At 38.4% G+C, this 23,450-nt stretch overlaps 1 protein-coding gene across 1 annotated transcript; it reads right to left on the minus strand.

Moving 5' to 3' along the window:
* Positions 1 to 17,978: 17,978 nt before the first annotated feature.
* LOC143616173 (large ribosomal subunit protein uL6-like) lies at positions 17,979 to 22,726 on the minus strand. Its single transcript, XM_077089085.1, has 3 exons — positions 22,275 to 22,726; positions 18,281 to 18,403; positions 17,979 to 18,176 (listed from the first exon to the last, which is right to left on the minus strand). The coding sequence occupies exons 1-3, from the start codon at positions 22,647 to 22,649 to the stop codon at positions 18,087 to 18,089; spliced, it is 588 nt and encodes a 195-aa protein (XP_076945200.1). The 5' UTR covers positions 22,650 to 22,726; the 3' UTR covers positions 17,979 to 18,086.
* Positions 22,727 to 23,450: the final 724 nt, after the last annotated feature.

The following is a 23,450-nucleotide window of genomic DNA, read 5'->3' on the forward strand; positions in this document are numbered from 1 at the left end:
AAAATTAACATCGAGTTACATTCGTCCAAACACGAATTCAATAATCTGTCCAGCATCAGTTTTCATCAAAACTCAATGAACAATTAACCATGCAAGCATTAACCATGCAAGCAACCATCTAGACTCATAATCTATCAACAATCAATAGTTTTAACATCTAGGGTTTATGTTTATTATGCTTAATCATGCAATTAACTCAATGGAATAAACTAGAGGATCTAATTTACCTAGGTACCACTTTAATTCTTCAAACAAGCTTGCAAGGAGATTGTATGTGTGTGTGTGTTCACGGCTGCCAAGAGGAGGGGGGGGGGGGGGGAGGGGACGATCGTATGCAGGGATTAGGGGGTTAGGGTTTGTGTAATAATATGTTTATATTATTAATTATGTTACACTTAGCCCCCTGAACTTCTAGTTAATCAATTTCTAGCATAAACTAGGCTTTTGCTTCTTGAATTTAGTGTTATATATGTATATATAAATATCAAGTAACACATAGATTAACACATAACTATCAATTACTTATCGTTTGTTCACCAACGGTTTGAGTCGACTCGTGTGTGTTTCGGTGAAATTCCGAAAGACTACTTGTGTAGTGATTGCCATGCGTCATTTAAAACCTAATTTAAATGTAATGAGATATGCGTTACAGTTCGTGTGATCTTAGGTTTGAATTAACGGAGTTCGGATTAACGGAGTTAACCTGAAATTGACGAGTGTCACATCATTCCCATGTTGAAAGAATTTTCGTCCCGAAAATTTGAGTCAAGTCGTGATGGGTGTCTGAAAAAGGCAAAAAATTTTCAGTTTGTCATATCATCCCCTTGTAGAAAGAAATTTCGTCCCGAAATTTAATTCATACCTCCGGTGATTTCTGACGGTTTGTCGACTTTTGCGGTTTTCGATGTTTTGTCAACCCTTCAAAAAGGTGAGGATACTTTTTCATCATTTGATCCTCGCGTTCCCACGTGAACTCTTGTCCACGTCTCGAGTTCCAACGAACTTTAACGATTGGAATTTTGCTGTGCTTGAGTGTTTGGTTTCCCAATCCAAAACTTCGACTGGTTCTTCGATGAAGCGTAGCTGTTCATCAACTTGCAACTCGCCCAAAGGAACTGCTTGTGTTTCGTCAGAAAGGCATTTCTTCAAGTTGGATACATGGAAAATGTTATGTACGTCACTGAGTTTTGTTGGTAAATCCAATCGGTATGTTATGTACATCAACTTGCAACTTTACCCTTTAAGGTGATATTTAAATACCCTTTACCCAACCCATATTATTTATTCGGGTCTAATTAAGGGTTTTAAGAGTCTGGTAACCGGGTTTCAAGGGTCTGACCCTTATCTTGCTCACCCCTACTGTTAATTGTTTTAGTTATGCTTGGTTGTCTTTGATTTGAGGTTCTTTTTTGGAAAGTTTTTTTTTCTTCTTTTTTTCTTTTGGTTTTGTGTATTATAATTTGAGGAAATTAAGTGTAAATTTAGTTTCAGTATCGTGTAGTAAGAAACCTAGCCAATATCAAAATTAATTTTAATGTTCATTCTATAATAGCGAACCTAACAGGTACCGACCGAATATGTGTCAACTCGTCGCTGCAATGTTCGTGTTTTGTTAGTTTTTTTTTGTTTTAAATTTGGTAATTTTTCAAAATTATTTTTTGGGCTTAGTTCTAGTGTCGTAGCGAACCTATCAATACCATCTGAATTTTCCGCCACAAAGCTCGTATTTTGCGAACCAAATGTAACAACTCAGATTTTCCATTTAATATTTTGTATCCACTACCCGACATGTTTCTATGTTCAGGTTTTCTACTAATAAAATATGGCTTCTATCGAGTTATTATTATTTGTTTATTATATTTATTTAATATATATATAAATAATTTTTATACTTACACAAATTTAACCCTAAACTAAAGTTTAACCTCTTTTTGTATCCATGTCCTTAGTTTAAGGACCTATTTGCAAAATCTGTAATATTTATACATTAAACTCAGTAACCCGTTTACCCAAGCCTTATGCCCGTATCCAATTACCAAACCCGTGACCTGTTTAAATTTCTTGTAGCATAAGACTTGTCCTAATCAAGGAATTGATTTGTGTATTTTATTCATCTTGCCTATTTTGGCCTCACTGACAATGTGAATTAGGAAAACAAAATTATGTGTTTTAACTTTTAAACTTCATTTCAACACTTCATTTGTTTATCACAATGCATTTTTTTCCATATGTAACTTCGTGAACCACATAATTTTTTTAAAATCTTTTTTATGTTTATAACCTTCTAATAAAAAAAATTGATTAGTTAGTAGTGATTTTCCCGGTTCTCTCATAACTTTACGGTTTGTTTTAATGGGCCCTGATACAAAAGCTAAATGAGTTTCTTTCATCACATTCACATATATCATAGGCCAAAAGTCTAAAACTTACAACATGTTTTAGAAGGTTTCTCTGCCCAAACTGGTTCTTGGTCGATAGTCCTAGCATAGCAATATGGACAGTTCAAGCTTTTTATGTACATATATTTTTATCAAATTTAGAGTTTATTGTCGTTTGCACCCATGTGGTCAACACGGTTTTGCTGGTTGCAACCCTTATAGTAGATTTTTGGCATCCGACACCCTGACGTTTGCAAGGTGGGGCAGTTTGAGCCCTGCCTTGAAGTCAACCGTTGGTTGACTATTAAAAAAGAGTGAAAAGACGATTATACCCCTGTAGTTTGCAACCATGTGGTTTGATATTATAGAAAGTTGTACCGTCTCTTATTTCACTCTCTCTGCACCACCACCGGACACCACCATCACATAAACCTTCAAAGAAGCGAAATTTAGTTCATTTAGCTTTTTTGACGAATCAATTGCACTCGGGATTTCACCTTAGAACCAGTTATTTATAAGATCAAGCTTAATTAACTACTCAAGGTTCAAAATGTTAGCTGACAACAAGTCTGGAAACAAATTATTTCTATCCGAAAACTCAATCAAAATGTCAAGAAGCCCAATCTCATCAGGCAACTCTCCGAAAAACTTGTTATTACCACAAGCTTGGAACCCTCCTTGTAAGGCTATATTTAGGAAGCTTATGTATCTTTACATACTATTAAAGCAATACAATTTGTACACATGTCATTCAACTAGGCTCTCCACATCAATTGTCCACATGTCATTCAACTAGCCTCTCCACATCAATGCCACATCATTGCCAAGTAATCTATTTCCTTTCCTATCATGTATATTATTAAATCAAAAATGATGTTAATGATGGGAATCGAACCCTGGCACTATCCCGAGATGGAAACTTAACAAATGAAACAATAGCCAACCAACCAAGGACTATTGATGTTCAATTAGTTGAAAAACAAATCCTACATATTGAAAGAACCATTGTAAATGGAAGGTTTTTTAATTATGGCAATGGCTGAATTTCTCAACTATGATATAATTAAATTGTCATCTCACACGCTATATTTAAACCTTAGAATTTTCCACCCTAATCATTTTAATCTCTCTCTCTCTCTCGGCTTACTAACTCCACCATTGTCACACCCGGCCCTGAGCGGCGGAAACAGCCGGGCGCGCACGAGTGGGGATTGATAATTAAGCACGGGCCATTGCAAAACATTCAAAGATTTTTATTGCGCATGAGAAGTTTATTACAAACACATTACATTGTTCAAAGATTACAAAAAGGGACATCCAAGTATAAAACTGAAGATTTCCTCGCCATATCCCCTTACGCGGCGGGTAACCGTGCGCATCGAGGGGATAAAACCAAAATCTTCCAAAAAGCTTGTTTTAGATGTTCAGCGTGTGGTGCTCTAAGTGTGACTCCATGCGCTACCTAGTTATCTCCTGAAAGACACGTAAAAACATTTGAATCAGTATAAACTGAGTGAGTTCACAAGTTTTAGTAACTTGATAAAATCATTCTGAAACATTTCTGACAACATCATTAACATCTGCTTGGTAAAATCGTATTAACACAATTCTGACAATATTCTGATAAAAATCGTTCCGCGGGTTACGCGTGAACAAATTCTGGATACGGTGCTCGTCTATGTAAGTGGCGCAGCCACTACGAGCTAAAATAACGTAAAACCGTCCCGCGAGTTACGCGCAGACGTTTCTGGAAAACTATGCTCGTCTATGCAAAGAGGCATTGCCCCTACGAGCTAAGGATACTGTCCCGCGGGTTACGCGCGAACAATTCTGAGAAACTGTGCTCGTCCATGCAAAGAGGCATTGCCCCTACGAGCTAAGGATACCGTCCCGCGGGTTACGCGCAGACGTTGTGTCGGAAAACAAGGCGCTCGTCCATGCAAAGAGGCGCGACCCCTACGAGCGGGCTCAACCCCATAGTACTGCCCCATGCCAGGCACTCGTCCATGCAAAGAGGTGCGACCCCTACGAGTGGGCGGATCAAACCAGCAGTCCCTACCCTTAGAGTTCCAATGGTAAAGTGATCACTTACTCGAGTTCTAGCGCACATACATTGAAAACCTTAGATAACCGTTTGCATTGCTCATCATGCAACATAACTTAAAACACATAATCGCTTGCATAGCTTGTAAGTATACCATGATAAAACATTATTTAAGTACGTGTCCCTCGCCCCGAAAGCAATTTAAAAAAAACAGTGAAAACAGTGAAAATAGGGGCTGTGAGACTCACTTGAGGTTCTTGTTAAGGGATTAATCGAGATTCGGGTTTTCTTGGTGTTGGCCTCGGAATCGAAGGTCTAGAATACGATTAAATAACAAGTATATATATTAAGATCAAGAAATAGGAGAATATAAGGGTTGGATAGTAGGTCTCAAGGTTATATTCTCGGCTTACCTAGTAACAGGATCGGAGCTGGAAACAACGGATGCTTGGGAAAGGATTAGTGCAAGTTTGTAGTTCTTTGAAGTGTGTTTTGGGTGATAATTTAGGCTACAAATTTATAGGCAAACTCAAGGGAACACAATCCCTTGCTTTAGGGGATTAAAATCTTTTCATATCTAAATGTAATGATGATAAAGTATGGAAGTTATTATTATTTACTTAAGAGTGGAGTGGTGGACAAAAGATTTTGATTTGATTTGGACAGAACATGCAGATCTGGGGTTGGTGAGAATAGGGTGGCTGACAGTTGACTTTTCATGTTACAGTGTGCTTTTCAGGTACTTTTGTCAGTGTACAGTAAAAAGTGGAAAAATCTCTGAAACACGCTACTGTTTCCTTTCGGGCGGGAGTAATCTCCTTAACTGGAGAATAGACCAAGTGTTCTGCGCGTATAACTTGGTGCGCATAGCTTTCTGCGTATAGGACATGTCTTTGCTGCGGGTAGGTGCGTAACCTTCTCGCAGTTAGGGACATTTGAGTTTCATTTGTAGATTCTCCAGGTGGTCTTGGTATTTCAACATAGTGATCAGTCATGTTGAAGTCAATTCCATCTTGGAGCTTCAGACAAACTAGCTCTCAACGTTCCCGCCATGCGGGTAGGTTAGTTCCCTTCCGCACGCGCATAAACGATGTAGGATTTACCCGCCTTAGCATCATGCGGGATGGTCAACCCATAGACAACATAATGTTTAAGTTACATGAAAACATAAAGCCAAATCATTCACGCATGGCGCATATAACATATGCTCACGCTGGTTCTTAACATGGTGCGCTCGCGCAGGTTGCACATAACAACTGCACGCGCTGACTAACATGGCGCGCTCGCGCAGGGCGCACATAACATATGCACGCGCTTAATATTTACAATCACCTAATTATTAGGTTGATTACTTAGCTTATGGGTTTGGGAAATTACCGGTTGTCACATTCTCCCCTCGTTAAACGAATTTCGTCCCGAAATTTAGGAGACGTTGCTGGCAGAAGCCATGTTCTGAAAGAGGTGTGGGTATTTCATGCGCATCTGATCTTCTCTTTCCCAAGTGAATTCAGGCCCACGCCTCGAGTTCCATTGAACCTTTACTAACTTGATTTTGCTCCTGCGTAACTTTTGTTCTTTCCAATCGGTTACTGCTATAGGTTCTTCTACGAAGTGCAGCTGTTTGTCGATGTGAATCTCTTCCATCGGCAAAATTAACGTTTCGTCAGATAAGCACTTTTTGAGGTTGGACACATGAAACGTATCATGAACTCCACTGAGTTCGGCGGATAAACGAAGTTTATAAGCAACCGGACCGATCCTTTCCAGGATCTCAAATGGTCCAATGTAGCGCGGATTCAACTTTCCTCGCTTGCCGAAACGGGGGACTCCTTTCCATGGAGAGACTTTCAATAGTACTTTATCCCCTACTTGAAACTCCAATGGTTTCCTTCGCACATCTGCGTAACTCTTCTGTCTGTCGCGCGCTGTCTTAAGGCGATCCCTTATCTGAAAAATCTTGTCTGTTGTTTCTTGGATCAATTCAGGACCAGTCATTTGCTTGTCACCCACTTCAGCCCAGCACAGTGGGGATCTACACTTGCGCCCATACAAAGCTTCGAACGGCGCAGCCTTGATACTTGTGTGATAGCTATTGTTGTAAGAAAATTCAACCAATGGGAGATGAGTATCCCAGCTACCTTCGAAATCGATTGCGCACGCGCGCAGCATATCTTCCAATGTCTGGATTGTTCGCTCGCTTTGCCCATCCGTTTGAGGATGATAAGCTGTACTCATATCAAGGCGAGTACCTAGAGCTCCTTGTAACGATCTCCAAAACCTTGATGTAAACCGACTATCTCGATCAGAAATGATGGACACTGGGACTCCATGTTTTGAAACTACTTCTCGAATATACAATCGGGCTAACTTTTCCATCTTATCGGTTTCCTTGATCGGCAGGAAGTGCGCTGACTTAGTTAGCCGATCCACAATAATCCATATTGTGTCATAACCCCCAGGTGTCCTTGGCAGTTTGGTGATGAAGTCCATAGAGATTTGTTCCCACTTCCACATGGGAATTTCTGGCTGTTGAAGCAACCCTGATGGTTTCTGATATTCAGCCTTTACCTTCGAACACGTTAGGCACTTACTGACATACGTCGCGATGGCGCCTTTAAGATTGGGCCACCAATACAGTGTTTTAACATCTTGGTACATCTTGTCTGCGCCAGGATGTACGGAATACCGCGTCTTGTGAGCTTCGTTCAATACTTGCTCGCGCAATCCTCCCTTGAGAGGGACCCATATGCGGTTAGCGAAATATAGATTGCCGTTCTCTTTCAGTTCCAAACTCTTAATCATTCCCCCAAGGGCTTCGTTTTTAACAAACTCTGGTTTCAAGGCTTCTTGCTGAGCGTCTCGGATGCGGGTAGAGAGATCTGCGTGAATGGTCAACCTTAGAGCCTTGACTCGTAGCGTTTTTATTCGCTCCTTCCTACTTAGCGCGTCTGCCACCACATTCGCCTTTCCAGGGTGGTATTTTATTTCACAATCATAATCGTTCAACAATTCAACCCATCTTCGTTGCCTCATGTTTAAATCCTTTTGATCAAATATATGTTGAAGGCTCTTGTGATCCGTAAAGATTATACACTTTGTACCATAGAGGTAATGGCGCCAAATTTTTAGCGCGAAGACAACCGCTCCAAGTTCCAGATCATGCGTTGTGTAGTTCTTTTCATTGGTCTTAAGTTGGCGCGAGGCATACGCTATGACTTTGTCTCGCTGCATAAGGACACATCCGAGTCCTTGATGTGAAGCGTCGCAGTAAACGACGATGTCATCTGTCCCCTCGGGCAGAGATAGAATTGGCGCACTACATAACTTCTGCTTCAACATTTGAAACGCTGCTTCCTGGTTTTCGCCCCAAACAAACATCCTGTCTTTCTGAGTTAGCGCGGTCAGAGGTAGAGCTATCTTGGAGAAGTTCTCAATGAAGCGTCGATAGTAGCCAGCTAGTCCTAGGAATTGCCTCACCTCAGTTGGGGTTTTTGGCGCTTCCCAGTTTTCGATGGCCTTGACTTTGGAAGGATCAACGTGAATTCCTTTCTCGTTTACAACGTGACCGAGGAAGTGAACTTCTCTAAGCCAAAATTCGCACTTGGAAAACTTCGCATACAACTTTTCTTTCCTTAACAATTCCAAAATCAATCTCAGGTGTTGCTCATGCTCGGCCTTGGTCCGAGAGTAAATCAGAATATCATCTATAAACACAATCACAAACTTGTCCAAGTATGGTTTGCACACACGGTTCATCAGATCCATGAATATAGCCGGCGCATTAGTTAGCCCGAAAGGCATCACTAAGAACTCATAATGGCCATATCTAGTTCGGAAGGCTGTCTTTGGCGCGTCTTCCTCATGGACCCTAAGTTGGTGGTATCCTGACCGTAGATCTATCTTCGAATAATAACTGGATCCCTGCAACTGGTCAAATAAGTCGTCAATCCTCGGTAAAGGGTACCGATTCTTGACTGTCAGCTTGTTCAGCTCCCTGTAGTCAATACACATTCTGAACGAACCATCCTTCTTCTTTACAAACAGTACTGGAGCTCCCCAAGGTGAGAAACTTGGGCGAATGAAACCCTTATCCAATAGTTCCTGTAACTGATTGGATAGTTCTTGCATCTCAGATGGAGCTAATCGATAAGGCGCTCGTGCTACTGGCGCAGCTCCTGGGACCAAATCGATGCGAAATTCGACTTGTCGCGGCGGCGGTAATCCGGGCAGATCTTCAGGAAAAACTTCTGGAAATTCGCGCACTACCGGTAAGTCTTCAATTCTTCGCTCATCTTTCTTCTCTACTACATGCGCCAGGAAGGCGTAGCACCCTTTCCTTAGGCACTTACGCGCCTTTAGGCACGAAATCAGTTTCGTCGCAACTCCCTTTCTTTCCCCTTGGATCATCAAAGTTTCTCCGTTCAACAGTGGAATCCGAACCTGCTTCTCATGACAAACAATCTCCGCGAGATTCTCGACCAACCAATCCATACCTACCACAATATCGAAACTTCCCAAATCTATTGGTAACAAGTTTATATTGAACTCATGACCTCCCATGACTAATACACATTGCTCAGTCCTTTCATTCGCGCATAACTGCCTACCATTGGCTAGTTCTATAGTATAAGGTTTGTCTAGCCTACTGGTCGCTAAGCCCAGGGAGTTTTTAAACTCATGGGATATAAAACTTAGGTCAGCGCCAGTATCAAATAAGACAGATGCATAATGACCGTTAAGCAAAAACGTACCGGTTACCACATTCGGCTCTTCCTTTGCTTCACCCGCGCCGATCACAAAAGCTCTCCCGCGAGCTTGGTTTCCTTTCTGTGGGCAATCCCGACTGAAGTGTCCAGGCTTCCCGCATGCGTAGCAGCTGTCGCTCGATCCAGCTTCTCTGATGCGACAATTCATCGCCTTGTGTCCTGGTCTGCCACATTTGGCGCATTCGATTTTTGCGCATTCACCCTCGTGGTGATACTTGCATTTGCTGCACCATGGGCGAGGCCCGCTGTATCCTTTTCTTGATGGTTCCGCGGCTTGAATCGCGTAAACCCTTGTGCTTTCCTGCTTCTTGGGCGGTGGCTGCTTGAAGTCTGACCCTCGGTGGGAGTTCCATTTCCTCTTGGAGTCGGAGGTTCGCTGCTCGTTCAAGCGGGTGGTCAACATACCCGCACGAACCGTATCCCTTGTAAGGGTGATGGCTCGCGCAACCGCCTCGTCAAAGGTCGGAGGTGCGGCGGCGTTGAGCGGGACTCTAACGACAGGAGGTAACCCAAAGATGTACCTCTCGATTTTCTTTTCTTCTGTGTTTGCCATGTCTGGCACCAGCTGGCAAAGCTCGTTGAAACGATTGGTGTAGGCATCGATATCCGTTCCTACCATGGTGTGGTTCCAGAATTCTTGTTGCAAGCTCTGAATTTCTGCGCGAGAGCAGAACTTTCTCATCATCATTTCTTTCAATTCTTCCCAGGTCTTGTGAAGAGCAACTTCTCGCCCCAAAGTCTTTACTTGGAGCTTCCACCAAGACGAAGCTGCTTCTTGGAACATGCAGGTCGCGTAAAGGACCTTCTGGTTTTCACTACATCCGCTGATGGAGAGAACGGTCTCCATCTTGTCAATCCAATTGTAGAGCCCAATGGCTCCTTCGGTGCCTTTGAACGGCCAAGGCCTACAGGCCATGAATGTTTTATAGGAGCATCCTTTGTTCAAGGCTCCGGATTCGGGTTCTGGGGTCTCGTTCTCTTGGCGACCCTGACTAGATTCGGCCTTGCTGGCCTCATGCGTTGCAATCGCCTGCGCGATTATTTCTGCGAGCTCCTCGGGTGTCATGGTAATTCCCTTGGCTCTGGTTGGAGGCATTCTTTTTCATAAAAAGAAAATATAACAAACTTAGCGCATGTACTCAGAGCACATAATGTTCTTATCTCTAGACAGTGACCCGTGTTCCTAAGTGCGTGTGTGGTTTTTCTTTTGAAAATATTCTTTTGAAAATATTCTTTGAAAAATATTTCATGCGATTCCCCAAAGGTTATAGTCTAGGTTAAAAACTTCTTTTCCTAGTTCGCTATAACCAGTGCTCTGATACCAATCTGTCACACCCGGCCCTGAGCGGCGGAAACAGCCGGGCGCGCACGAGTGGGGATTGATAATTAAGCACGGGCCATTGCAAAACATTCAAAGATTTTTATTGCGCATGAGAAGTTTATTACAAACACATTACATTGTTCAAAGATTACAAAAAGGGACATCCAAGTATAAAACTGAAGATTTCCTCGCCATATCCCCTTACGCGGCGGGTAACCGTGCGCATCGAGGGGATAAAACCAAAATCTTCCAAAAAGCTTGTTTTAGATGTTCAGCGTGTGGTGCTCTAAGTGTGACTCCATGCGCTACCTAGTTATCTCCTGAAAGACACGTAAAAACATTTGAATCAGTATAAACTGAGTGAGTTCACAAGTTTTAGTAACTTGATAAAATCATTCTGAAACATTTCTGACAACATCATTAACATCTGCTTGGTAAAATCGTATTAACACAATTCTGACAATATTCTGATAAAAATCGTTCCGCGGGTTACGCGTGAACAAATTCTGGATACGGTGCTCGTCTATGTAAGTGGCGCAGCCACTACGAGCTAAAATAACGTAAAACCGTCCCGCGAGTTACGCGCAGACGTTTCTGGAAAACTATGCTCGTCTATGCAAAGAGGCATTGCCCCTACGAGCTAAGGATACTGTCCCGCGGGTTACGCGCGAACAATTCTGAGAAACTGTGCTCGTCCATGCAAAGAGGCATTGCCCCTACGAGCTAAGGATACCGTCCCGCGGGTTACGCGCAGACGTTGTGCCGGAAAACAAGGCGCTCGTCCATGCAAAGAGGCGCGACCCCTACGAGCGGGCTCAACCCCATAGTACTGCCCCATGCCAGGCACTCGTCCATGCAAAGAGGTGCGACCCCTACGAGTGGGCGGATCAAACCAGCAGTCCCTACCCTTAGAGTTCCAATGGTAAAGTGATCACTTACTCGAGTTCTAGCGCACATACATTGAAAACCTTAGATAACCGTTTGCATTGCTCATCATGCAACATAACTTAAAACACATAATCGCTTGCATAGCTTGTAAGTATACCATGATAAAACATTATTTAAGTACGTGTCCCTCGCCCCGAAAGCAATTTAAAAAAAACAGTGAAAACAGTGAAAATAGGGGCTGTGAGACTCACCTGAGGTTCTTGTTAAGGGATTAATCGAGATTCGGGTTTTCTTGGTGTTGGCCTCGGAATCGAAGGTCTAGAATACGATTAAATAACAAGTATATATATTAAGATCAAGAAATAGGAGAATATAAGGGTTGGATAGTAGGTCTCAAGGTTATATTCTCGGCTTACCTAGTAACAGGATCGGAGCTGGAAACAACGGATGCTTGGGAAAGGATTAGTGCAAGTTTGTAGTTCTTTGAAGTGTGTTTTGGGTGATAATTTAGGCTACAAATTTATAGGCAAACTCAAGGGAACACAATCCCTTGCTTTAGGGGATTAAAATCTTTTCATATCTAAATGTAATGATGATAAAGTATGGAAGTTATTATTATTTACTTAAGAGTGGAGTGGTGGACAAAAGATTTTGATTTGATTTGGACAGAACATGCAGATCTGGGGTTGGTGAGAATAGGGTGGCTGACAGTTGACTTTTCATGTTACAGTGTGCTTTTCAGGTACTTTTGTCAGTGTACAGTAAAAAGTGGAAAAATCTCTGAAACACGCTACTGTTTCCTTTCGGGCGGGAGTAATCTCCTTAACTGGAGAATAGACCAAGTGTTCTGCGCGTATAACTTGGTGCGCATAGCTTTCTGCGTATAGGACATGTCTTTGCTGCGGGTAGGTGCGTAACCTTCTCGCAGTTAGGGACATTTGAGTTTCATTTGTAGATTCTCCAGGTGGTCTTGGTATTTCAACATAGTGATCAGTCATGTTGAAGTCAATTCCATATTGGAGCTTCAGACAAACTAGCTCTCAACGTTCCCGCCATGCGGGTAGGTTAGTTCCCTTCCGCACGCGCATAAACGATGTAGGATGCACCCGCCTTAGCATCATGCGGGATGGTCAACCCATAGACAACATAATGTTTAAGTTACATGAAAACATAAAGCCAAATCATTCACGCATGGCGCATATAACATATGCTCACGATGGTTCTTAACATGGTGCGCTCGCGCAGGTTGCACATAACAACTGCACGCGCTGACTAACATGGCGCGCTCGCGCAGGGCGCACATAACATATGCACGCGCTTAATATTTACAATCACCTAATTATTAGGTTGATTACTTAGCTTATGGGTTTGGGAAATTACCGGTTGTCACAACCATCCACCATCTTCTATATTCCGGTAATGTAGATCGAGATTTATCGTTTTCCGGTAAGGTTATATATTATACTCTAATGGCCAACAATGTTATATGATTTTCCTGCAAGGTTATATAATTTTCCGGCAACATCATATTTTCTTCAGGTTATTGTAGATCTAACAATTTTATCTTTATTTTCATTGTTAACTGATTTTTTTTAAATCAGTTTAGGTTCTAAATCAAAAACGGCGATGAAGCTAATATTTCTACGTATTTACGTTTTTCTGGTAAGTTTTTCCGTTCATGTGTTATACCTATAACAATGGTTGTTTTATATTTATTTGAAGTTTTGTATTTTTCATGTTTTTTTCTTTTACATGTTATTCTTCTAGGTTCTAAATAAAAATCAGTTTCATCCATGGGCATTATCATTATTCTTTTTCCTGGCCAATTAAAATTTTCCGGTTACAAATTATAATTCAAATCTTCCATAATATCAATGTTATAACAAAACTTAATTATTTTAGGTTATTGTCCCGATTGATGTACGGAATATTTCATTTTACCTTCTAAATAAAAATCGGAGATACCATCGTCATTATCACTATTTCGTTTTTCTGGTAAGACCATTCAAATTTTCCGTTATAAAATTATAATTAAAATCTTTCATAATATGACTATTAACATTTGACTTTATCATTTCAGGTTATTGTTCCGACTCATAGAAGCTAATTGCATGGATTGAACATTAGTTATTAAGATGTATTTTTTAATATTTTTTAATAGTGATGTATATTTTTTTTTAATATTCATGTATATTTCTTATTTGTAATATTATACTATACATTAAATTACCTATTTAATATAATCATTATTCTATTGCTTTTCAACTTCCAATTAAGTGACAAATATTCCGTCTAATTTAAAATCTCATTATAATTTCCAATCTTATATTAGTTTACATTTTTAGATTTATACACATTGAAGAATCTTATATTATTATACATGTTGTTTTGTGTGGTTTATATTTTATATAATCTGCTATTGTGTTGTAACAATTTTCAGGTGTGTTAGGAAAAGTGATTTTCTTTTGGTGAAGTTTTCAAGATGTTGATGATAGTTTAATAGCAAAGAACATTATTAGTTATTTTGTTGATGGGTTTTGGTTGTTATGCTCAAATTAACTTCTTGTAATTTGAAAGTTTTAATATTAAGACAATGTAATTCTATTAATTTTTGGTTGGTATGGTGATGTGTTTAGTGACAATGTAAATCTATCAAGTTTTAATAGTTAAAGAAATATATGTTTGTTTAAATTGATATTTAAGTTGATTATGTTTAGTGACATGTTATTCCACCCGCGTGTCACGCGGGCATATACCCTAGTTAAATAGTATTTATATGTAACTTTACATTTCGTATAGCTTTTGTTTAATCATTGTATGGGCCCGAGACCATTCATGTTGTAAAAAGCCCAATTGGCAGCCAATGGGCCCATTAATAGAAACCCTATGAGAAATAGGTTCCTTATAAAGCTCATTCCTCCTTATACATCTTTGGAGAAAATTTTTCTTTTTTATTCTTTCATATTTTATTTTCAGTTTTTGCTTCACTCAATCCGAGATCCGAGTCTTGCTGGCGATTTTCGCTCACCATCAACACAGATTTATCTGATTATAGTTATGAGATCCATTTGGTATCAGAGCTTTGGCTCAACGTTTTGGGGTTTTCAGATCTTCCTCTTCGGATTTTGATCGAGTCTTTGGTAAATCTGATCTTGCAACAAGAAGATATGAAAATTTCAACGAGATTCAGGTGCTAATGAATATATGAGACATGCTTCTAAGGATGAACTAACTAGAACATGCTAAAGGTAACTAGATCCCCACGGTTAGTTCCCTAAAAACCCTTGTCAACATCCAACTAGTTCGTTAATTCACGACTAATTATCCAAGTACCCAAATGACTACTTGGTTCGGTTATTCGGGTCCAACCCGCGTTTTGGTGCCGAACTTTGACTGATTCCACAAACTTAGGCACATTCATTCCCGTCCAGAGATCAAATCGACTCTCCTTAACCATACCCGAGTAAAGTGCATATTTGACTCCCGAAACAATCAATGGCGTTTCTTTAAAAGTAGTTGAGCCACTTGTTCGGGTAAAGTCAAATAAACCCAATACTATTAACCGTCGCTATACTTTTAAACTGGTCGCAGTAAGGCCCATTTGACCTCCAATTGATAGGTGAAAAACACAAGAATCATCCTGTGTTCCTCGGTTTTATGACTCTCACCAACCCTTTTCAACACATGAGATGGCATAAAGTCAATGTTACTAGCATGCCTCTATCAATCATCTATAGGAAAGATTATTTAAATTGCAGAATTGAACCAATGCTTTGCTAATTTATTAACTGAAAAAGCATGACCACATCAATACCATTGCTTGATTATCATCTAAAGTCTTGTAGTAGCATACACTTGATAACGATCATTAGCATCAAAAGAAAATATTACGATCATGTCTTGTAGCAAACGATCAAAAACTATAAACCAACAAGTATATGGTGATCCTAAGATCTAATCTGATGTAACAAACACTCTAGATGCATGTTTTTGGGTTCGGACGTAACGTATATACACTTGATAGTCTGCATCGTCAGTAATGATAATGTCTGAATAGGAGTGATCCCAATGGTGATCGAGATAACGTAAGAAGAAAGAGTTGTCGTTGTTGTAACTTCTGCAGCCCTTGTCTACAGAAGATAAAGAAATGCATTGTATTATTGACTTTGTATATGTATATTTAACTCATTTTGTTTTGAACCATTTTATGCAACTATATATAGTTACAATTTCTGAAATTCTGCAAATTGTGATATTAAAATGATAAAAATATAGCCCTTGTATGCAACTATATATAGTTACCATTTCTTATTAAAATGTATATTTAGCTCAATTTGTTTTGAACCATTTTATGCAACTATATATAGCCCTTGTCTGCTGTTACATCTCAGGCGAACTAGATTATCTCATACCTTTTGAAAAAGATGGGGTCTTGCTGAGTTGCTGTTAAAAAGAATCAGAAATAAAAACAAAAAAGTGGCTTTGGTATATGCAACTCAATTTGTTTTAAACCATTTAATGCAACTATACACAATGACCACTTTTTATGAAAGTATGCCACTTATGACATTAAATGGTTAAAAATTTTGCAAGTATGTGATGTGGGCAGAACAAGGTTAATCACAATAGCTTTGAACTTGAAGAATATAGAGTATTTAGGTAGAGAAAGAGATAGGATACTGGAAGTAATTTTCGATATTCATTAATGAAAAGACTTTTCTCTTTTTAAAGAGAAACAAGTACAAACAACCTACTCCTATCAATCTGGAAAAGATACGTTGGAAATAAGGGGCATTCCCCACTATCTCCTTATTCCATGCCAATACTAACTAACAAAAAGAAAGACTAAACAAATAGATAAGACCAATTCAAATAACTGAAACAAATAAAATGACTTCATATTCAAAATAAATAATAAAGCAAACTTCTTGCATGCATGGTCATCCAACTTCATGCGTTATATTATTGTAGCCAACTCCATGGAACTTGACACATAACAGTATGTTGCAATATATAGTTAAAAATGATAAAAAGAAGTGTTACATATGTAATATATGGGCAAAAGGTACACAATGCAATGCATTTTCTTGTGATATGTCCATATATTAAAAGGGTTAATTGTGTGAACTTCAGTTGTTATCTTTTATGTATGACTAGTTAAAAACTAGATTACAGTATTTTTAATAATATTTTAAGTAGATGAGTCATGAGACTGGTTGTCAAATTAACGATCATTTACGGAAAATTAGAGGCCGACAGAAAGTTTGAAAACAAACGTCACTTGTAGCATTGAACAATGAATGTCGTCAAGTGCCTGAAATCGAGGTGTGGAGATGTCGATCATTTGAATGAAAGATCGCCATGTTTTCATAATCAGTTTGAACTAATGGGTTTGTTGGGACGATTTTTCAAAATATGTGTCAATAAGGGAATTCATTATTACAATGATTTTAGGAAGTGAATAATTTGACTAGAGATTTAAAATGAAATCACTTCTTATAGTACTTGTGTTGTCTATGTTACAAATACTTGGCTTTCCTTAAGCACTTTTGGAGTCATGCACTTGTGTAGAAAAAAGACACTTGAATTTGGGTTGGAACTTGGAAGGTAGAAGTGAAAACGAGTCAAGTCGTTCGTGAGCTTCTCGAGCTCATATCAACAAAAAGCTTGAAACAGCGGAGCCTTTTCAAGCTTCAAACGAGCTGGGCTTTCCGAGCTTGAGCCAAGCCTAAATCAAGACCAAGCTCGATCCATGTGTGGGAAGGTCATTTAGGCTCAACATACTTAAAGTAGCCTGATGCATTTTTAAGATTTCTCTCTTTCAGATTGATGTGTATTAACTTCACATTGCATAGACAAACTATAACCCACCAAGCTTGGGACGAAAGGATTAGGCATGATTTGATAGACCTAAACCTCTCCAAGAACATGGTTGAAGATAGGAATTCTAGGAGAAATAGAATTAAAGTTAAGGTTAAGGATTTTTAGGGATAAATGATTACCCAAGAGCTTCTATTTTCCTTTCTTTGTCACATACCATAATGATATTTTCTTTACATATATTATTATTATTAATGTTTATATTACCGTTGAACTTTGATTTCTTTGTATTGCTTCGTACATATGTACTTTAGAGCTGAGGGTCTCTCTGGAAGCCACCTCTTTATCCCTTTGGATAGAGATACGGTGTGCCTACATCCCACCCTCCCCAGACCCTACTTATAGTTTTGTTGGTGGAATGATTGATTGATTCTCATAATGTATATAAAAAAATAAAAGGACATAAAGAATTACTAATAACAGAGCTAAGACCTAGCTTTAAAAAACAACTTTTGAGATAAACATTAGATTTATAAAAAGAGCTTGAAACACGTCAAGCTCAGCTACTTGAGTTCTAAAAGTCAAAATGAATTGACCCTGAGTTTGTTGACCTTAGGGTCAGCTCGGCATATTCTACTTGAAAGTGTAGCTAGTAAGAAAAAAGTAACTATTTGAAGACTGTTACAGGTAAATTTCTTTCAAGTTTTCATGTTTTTTATTAGCAATTGACAATCAAGCACATTCTACGAAAGCAATACAAGACCAAAAATAACGGTAATATAAATAAAATCTCAAAAAACCAATCTGACAAAAAAAAGTATTAAAATGTCTAAAATGATGCTAAAGCAGATTTAACTTGCAATCAAAGCTTAATTATCACCCTCCTCAATCTTTGCCTTGTCACTCACGTAAATACCATCGAGAAACTTTCGGATATCCTTATTCTTCACATGACATTTCTGAACACACGAAATCGAACAGTGTATAAAAAAAATCAAAATTTGAGCTTCAATGTGTTAAAAACTTGAAGCATAATCACAAACATTAAAAAAAGAAAAGATACCTGGTTGATTAGAGCACAAGATCTTGAAACAAGTTCAATGTCATTTCCATCAAGAACAAGTTCGTCCTTAACCTTCTCGGAACGGACTACAGTAACTCCGTCAAGCATATCAACCTTCCTCACCTGTTTCATACCAAAAATCAAACCTTCAACAAATTAATAACAATTACAAGATTTAAAGGAGAGCCCATAAAATATTCAAAAACCAAACTACACATTCTAAAAATACATTAAAGCAAACAACCATCATTAGATAATAAAAAATTAAGAATTATAAAACTAACAAGGTAACAAGTAAATCAAATCAATAGTGCAGGTTCAGGTGCTTGAAGTTGCGAGTTAGGGTTCCACGAGGTCCGGTGACTTCGATGATCTTGGCCTTCACTTTGATTTCGATGCCGTCCGGGATGTCCATGGTTTCGGACGATAGAATGGTCTTCATTTTGGCGGCGGCCGGACGGACGGTGGTGGTTGTTTGGGAATTAGGGTTTGGGGTTAAAAACTTATGGGAAAGATGAGTAATGATATATGTAGACTGTGTCTAAATGGGTTTGTAGTGTGTACATGGGCCATAATATTTCTCTCTCTATAAGGTTTTGGGCTTACATATTAGAAACAGAAAAGAAAACAGGGTTGTAAGTTGTAACTGTACAAAATCATTTAGAATCGGTTTGATTGTAAAAGGGCCGAACAACTATACAACCCAACAGTTTAGATGTGAATTGGTTCGGGTTTCGGAACAGTTTTCTTGTACACCTCTAGTTAGACGTGCACAAATCAGGTATTTTTAAAACCTGGAACCGGGTATTTTCAAATCGGGTACAAAATAGGACCAGTTCCAGTCAAGAATCGGGTAGAAACCGGACCCGAACCGGTGGAATAATATGGGAACCTAGTGGAACCGGATCCGGTTTATACCCAAAAACCGGGGTACACCGGGTTTTTTGAATTATAAACAAAGCTAGCCATTAGGAACCGGTTCCAACGGCTATATAGCCGTTTTTGGACCGTTGGAACCGGTTTTTAGCCATATATAACTTACACACATATAATAAATAGCTAGGTGGTGTGTAGAAATTGTTAAACCACTTTTAAAACTCTAAAACACACTTTAAATCACAATTAAGCTTAAACTAGCAATCAATGGCAAGTAACGAGGATGTTGTTATGGTCATCGACACACCACGATGCCCCGAGGTTTGGGTTCATTATGATTTGCGTGTCATGACCGACTCACAAGAGATGGCGCGGTGCATGTATTGTTCCAAGTTTCTGAAAGCGGGGTCGAACTCCACGCTACGAAAGCATACCAATAAGTATTGTCGTGAGAAGAAAAGTTTGGATGCCAAGAAAGCGGAAGCGGGAGAGTCGTCCGGCTCTACAACTCAAGCACCTACCGCCGCCGGTAACAACGCTTAATCGTTGTAGAGCATGGGTTAAAACGACGAACCTTGTTTTTATTTTAAGTTGTTATGTTTAATAATGTTTGTAATATGTTGTGTTTTTATAATAAAATGTTCACCATTATTGTAATCAAGTGAAAGAATAATAAAACATGACTAATAATAAACAAAGCAAAACTAGTTAAAAAACAAAGCAAAAAATAAAAATTATTTGAAATTTGATCGATTGGTTCGTGTTACAAATTAAGTTACTAAAACAAAGAAAATTACAAGTCTTCAAACTCTTCTTCTTAGTCTTCGTCCTCGTCTTCTTCACCACCCGATATCCCGGAAGAAAGTCCTTCTTCCACCTTCTCATCACGAATTGGACGCTCCAGTGGAATTTCGACTTCAAAGTTTGTCTTGTGTTGTATATGATCCATCGCTCAAAATAATCCTTTTGGCAAATCTACACCTCTAGAGACTCAGGAGTTAGTTTTGTTCTTCACATCTATAATACCCTCCCGCTAAGAGACAAAAACCGATTCCGAAGTTACCGTTGAAGCTTGGACGCTAAGCAAGTCACGAGTCATGGCGGATTGAATAGGAAATTCGTTTGCTTTACTTTCCACCAAGCCAAAATATCAATGTTGCGAATTTCATCGACCGTTGCACCCTCAACATATATCTAGATTTGATGCATATGAGCATGTAACATCGCATGACCGACAATGAAAATTACGTTGTTGGATAGTTACCCAAAACTTATAACATTTAAACATTTGTTTCTTTTATGTGAAATAAACCAGTTTTAATAAAAAACATAGGATAATAAGATTATATATTAGTTTATATGCTTTTAAGCATGTTATTGTTATTATTATTATTATTATTATTATTATTATTGGAATATAATAAAAGTTATAATTATAGTCGGAAAGTGAAAGAATTTAAAAATCATTAATAGTTTGAAGAAGTTAAAGTGTTAAATGTAGTTTATAGTTTAAATTAAAATTAAAATTACGTATAAAATTTAAAAGATTCACTTTTTAATATGAAATTATTAAGACTATTATTTTGTATATAAGTCATTAAATTGTAAAAAACAATGGAATGTTGCATTAAACTTTTAAAACAAATATTGTAAAAGAATATCATTAAAAAACATTTCTTTTTGTTAAAATTAATCTTACGTGGAAAAAAAAGTTAGAATTCTGGTGCTTTGATGTGATGTAGGGATAAAAAGATAAGTTATGGAAGGTTTGAAAATAAACGTCACTTGGAGCATTGGACAATGAATGTCGTCAAGTGCCGGTAATCGAGGTGTGGAGATGTTGATCATTCAAATGAGTGCTGCACAAACGGTTTCCTATAGTGCTGTAAGCAATATTTTGAAAGTTCGTCATGTTTTCATGATCAGTTTGAGCTAATGGGTTCTTCAGAACGATTTTTCAACGTCTGTGTTAGTAAGGGAATTCATTATTACCAGAAGATAAATTTGTAACCTACAACTAGAAAATATCTTTTATCCTCTTTGTAGAAATTTCTCTTTGTTTTTGGAAGTGAATAATTTGACCAGATATTTAAATTGGAATAACTTTTTATACTATTTGTGTTGTCTATGTTATAGGTAACATATACTTGGTTTTTTTTTAGAGTCATGCACTTGTGCTGGTTTGTAGTAAAAAGACACTTGAACTTGGCTTGGAAGCTAGAGGTGAAACTGAGCCGTCGCTCGCAAGCTACTTGAGCTCGGATGAATAAAAAGCATGAAACAAGCTAAACCTTTTCGAGCTTGAGTCGTGCATGGGAAGGTCATTTAGGCTGGACAAACCTATAGTAGCCTTACGTATTTTTAAGATTTCTCTCTTTCAGATTTATGTGTGTTCACATTGCATAGACAAACTCGAGCCAAGCATTCTCTTGTTTAAGATACTACACATGCCCAAACCAAGTTTAAGATTTTTTTCAAAATGAATATATAAAAAATTAAACAAATAGTCAAGACCAAGTTGAGAAAACAACTAATAAGATGAGCTTGAGATTTATAAAAAGAGCTTGAAACATACCAAGCTCGAGCTCAAGCTCTCAAAAGTCAAAATGAACAAAGCTCAAGATTGTTGAGATCAGGCTCGGCTCAACAGTAAGAACAAAGTAACTTGTTTAAGATTGTTACAGATCAATTTTAAAGTTACACAGTAAAATAGTAAATTACTTTCAAGCTTAACTTTTTTTTAGGATAGTCTGATATAGCAATTGACAATCAGGCACATTCCATGAAAGCAAAACAAAATCAAAAATTACGATAAACATAAATAAAATCTCCAAAAACCAGTCTGATAAGAAAAGTATTAAAAAGTCGAAAATGATGCTAAAGCAGCAAACAAGATAGATTTAACTAACAATGAAGCTTAATTATCACCCTCTTCAATCTTTGCCTTGTCACTCACGTAAATACCATCGAGAAACTTCCGAATGTCTTTGTTCTTCACATCTCTAAAAAATAAAGACGTCAAATCCTGACACTATTGACACCCCTGCTAAAAAAAACACAGCTTTCTAAACCACTTTAAAAAGGTTAATTAATAATATTAGGTTAAATAAATATGTACCTTCTTTTCACCTAAAAAGTTACGGATTTCAATAGCAGTGTTGCTGTTGGTGATGCTGGCATTAATGGGAAAATGAGCATACACAAGCCGCATCTTGTACCTAAACCCTTGCGTCACGCCAATAATCAGGTTGCTGACGTGGCTGAGGGCGGTACGGATGGCGGCGGTGGTTTTCCTGGATCCGAACCAGGCGTCGACCTTGAGCTTGCGTTTGCCGGACTCAGCGTCGGTGATGAGCATGAAGTCCAGGTTCAGATGCTTGAAGTTACGAGTTAGGGTTCCACGAGGTCCGGTGACTTCGATGATTTTGGCCTTCACTTTGATTTCGATGCCGTCTGGGATGTCCATGGTTTCGGACGATAGGATGGTCTTCATTTTGACGGCGGCCGGACGGACGGTGGTGGTTGTTTGGGAATTAGGGTTTGGGGTGTGGAGAAGAGAAAAGTTTATGTGGAGAGATGATATATGTATGTAAAATAAACCAAATTTGATACCGGAATATTCGGTTTGATAACCTGCTACTAATTCTTCTTCTGCTTCTGGTAAATCAAAGGGTAATCGTTCACACTCGGCTAGGGAAGAAATTAGAAAAACTAGAAACCCTATAGGTTGACGCCACAAATTCCATCCCCAAAAACCATATTTTGACTGCGCTTCAACTATATCAACTGTACTTGAACTGTTAGATAATCATAGTAGACGATAACATCACTGTTCCCATCCCTATTGCAAAACCGTACATGAGATTTTCATCTCATACGGCTCCTCAAAGTCACAAATAAATCCAAGGACCCATCCATTATTCTTTTTCTTGATATGTTTGTAGGATAGATAGATAGATATAAAATGAAATCCATTGTAGGGTCCCCATTAGACACTGGAATTCTGTCTGCTATATATATATATATTGCTTCTGAATTCATCTTATCTTTTAATAATTTAAATTCTTCTTTGTTGAGTAATAACTTAATCCTTGAATAAAATGTTTCTTGTAACAATATAAATAGATATAGATATTTCAACCTAACGTTTTCAATTACGAAATCCAATTATCCAATTAGACGTTGGATTAGTTCGCGAATCATGACAAGAATTATATCTCTATATAGAGAAAGAAAAAAATCTATTTTTTCTAGTGCAATTTCATTCAGTCTTTCTATTTCTTTTTTTTTTCGT

The sequence above is a fragment of the Bidens hawaiensis genome, unplaced genomic scaffold (assembly GCF_021521415.1).
Source record: "Bidens hawaiensis isolate Kalapana, Puna unplaced genomic scaffold, B.hawaiensis_p1.1 tig00046131_1, whole genome shotgun sequence".
In the NCBI taxonomy this organism is placed as follows: Eukaryota; Viridiplantae; Streptophyta; class Magnoliopsida; order Asterales; family Asteraceae; genus Bidens; species Bidens hawaiensis.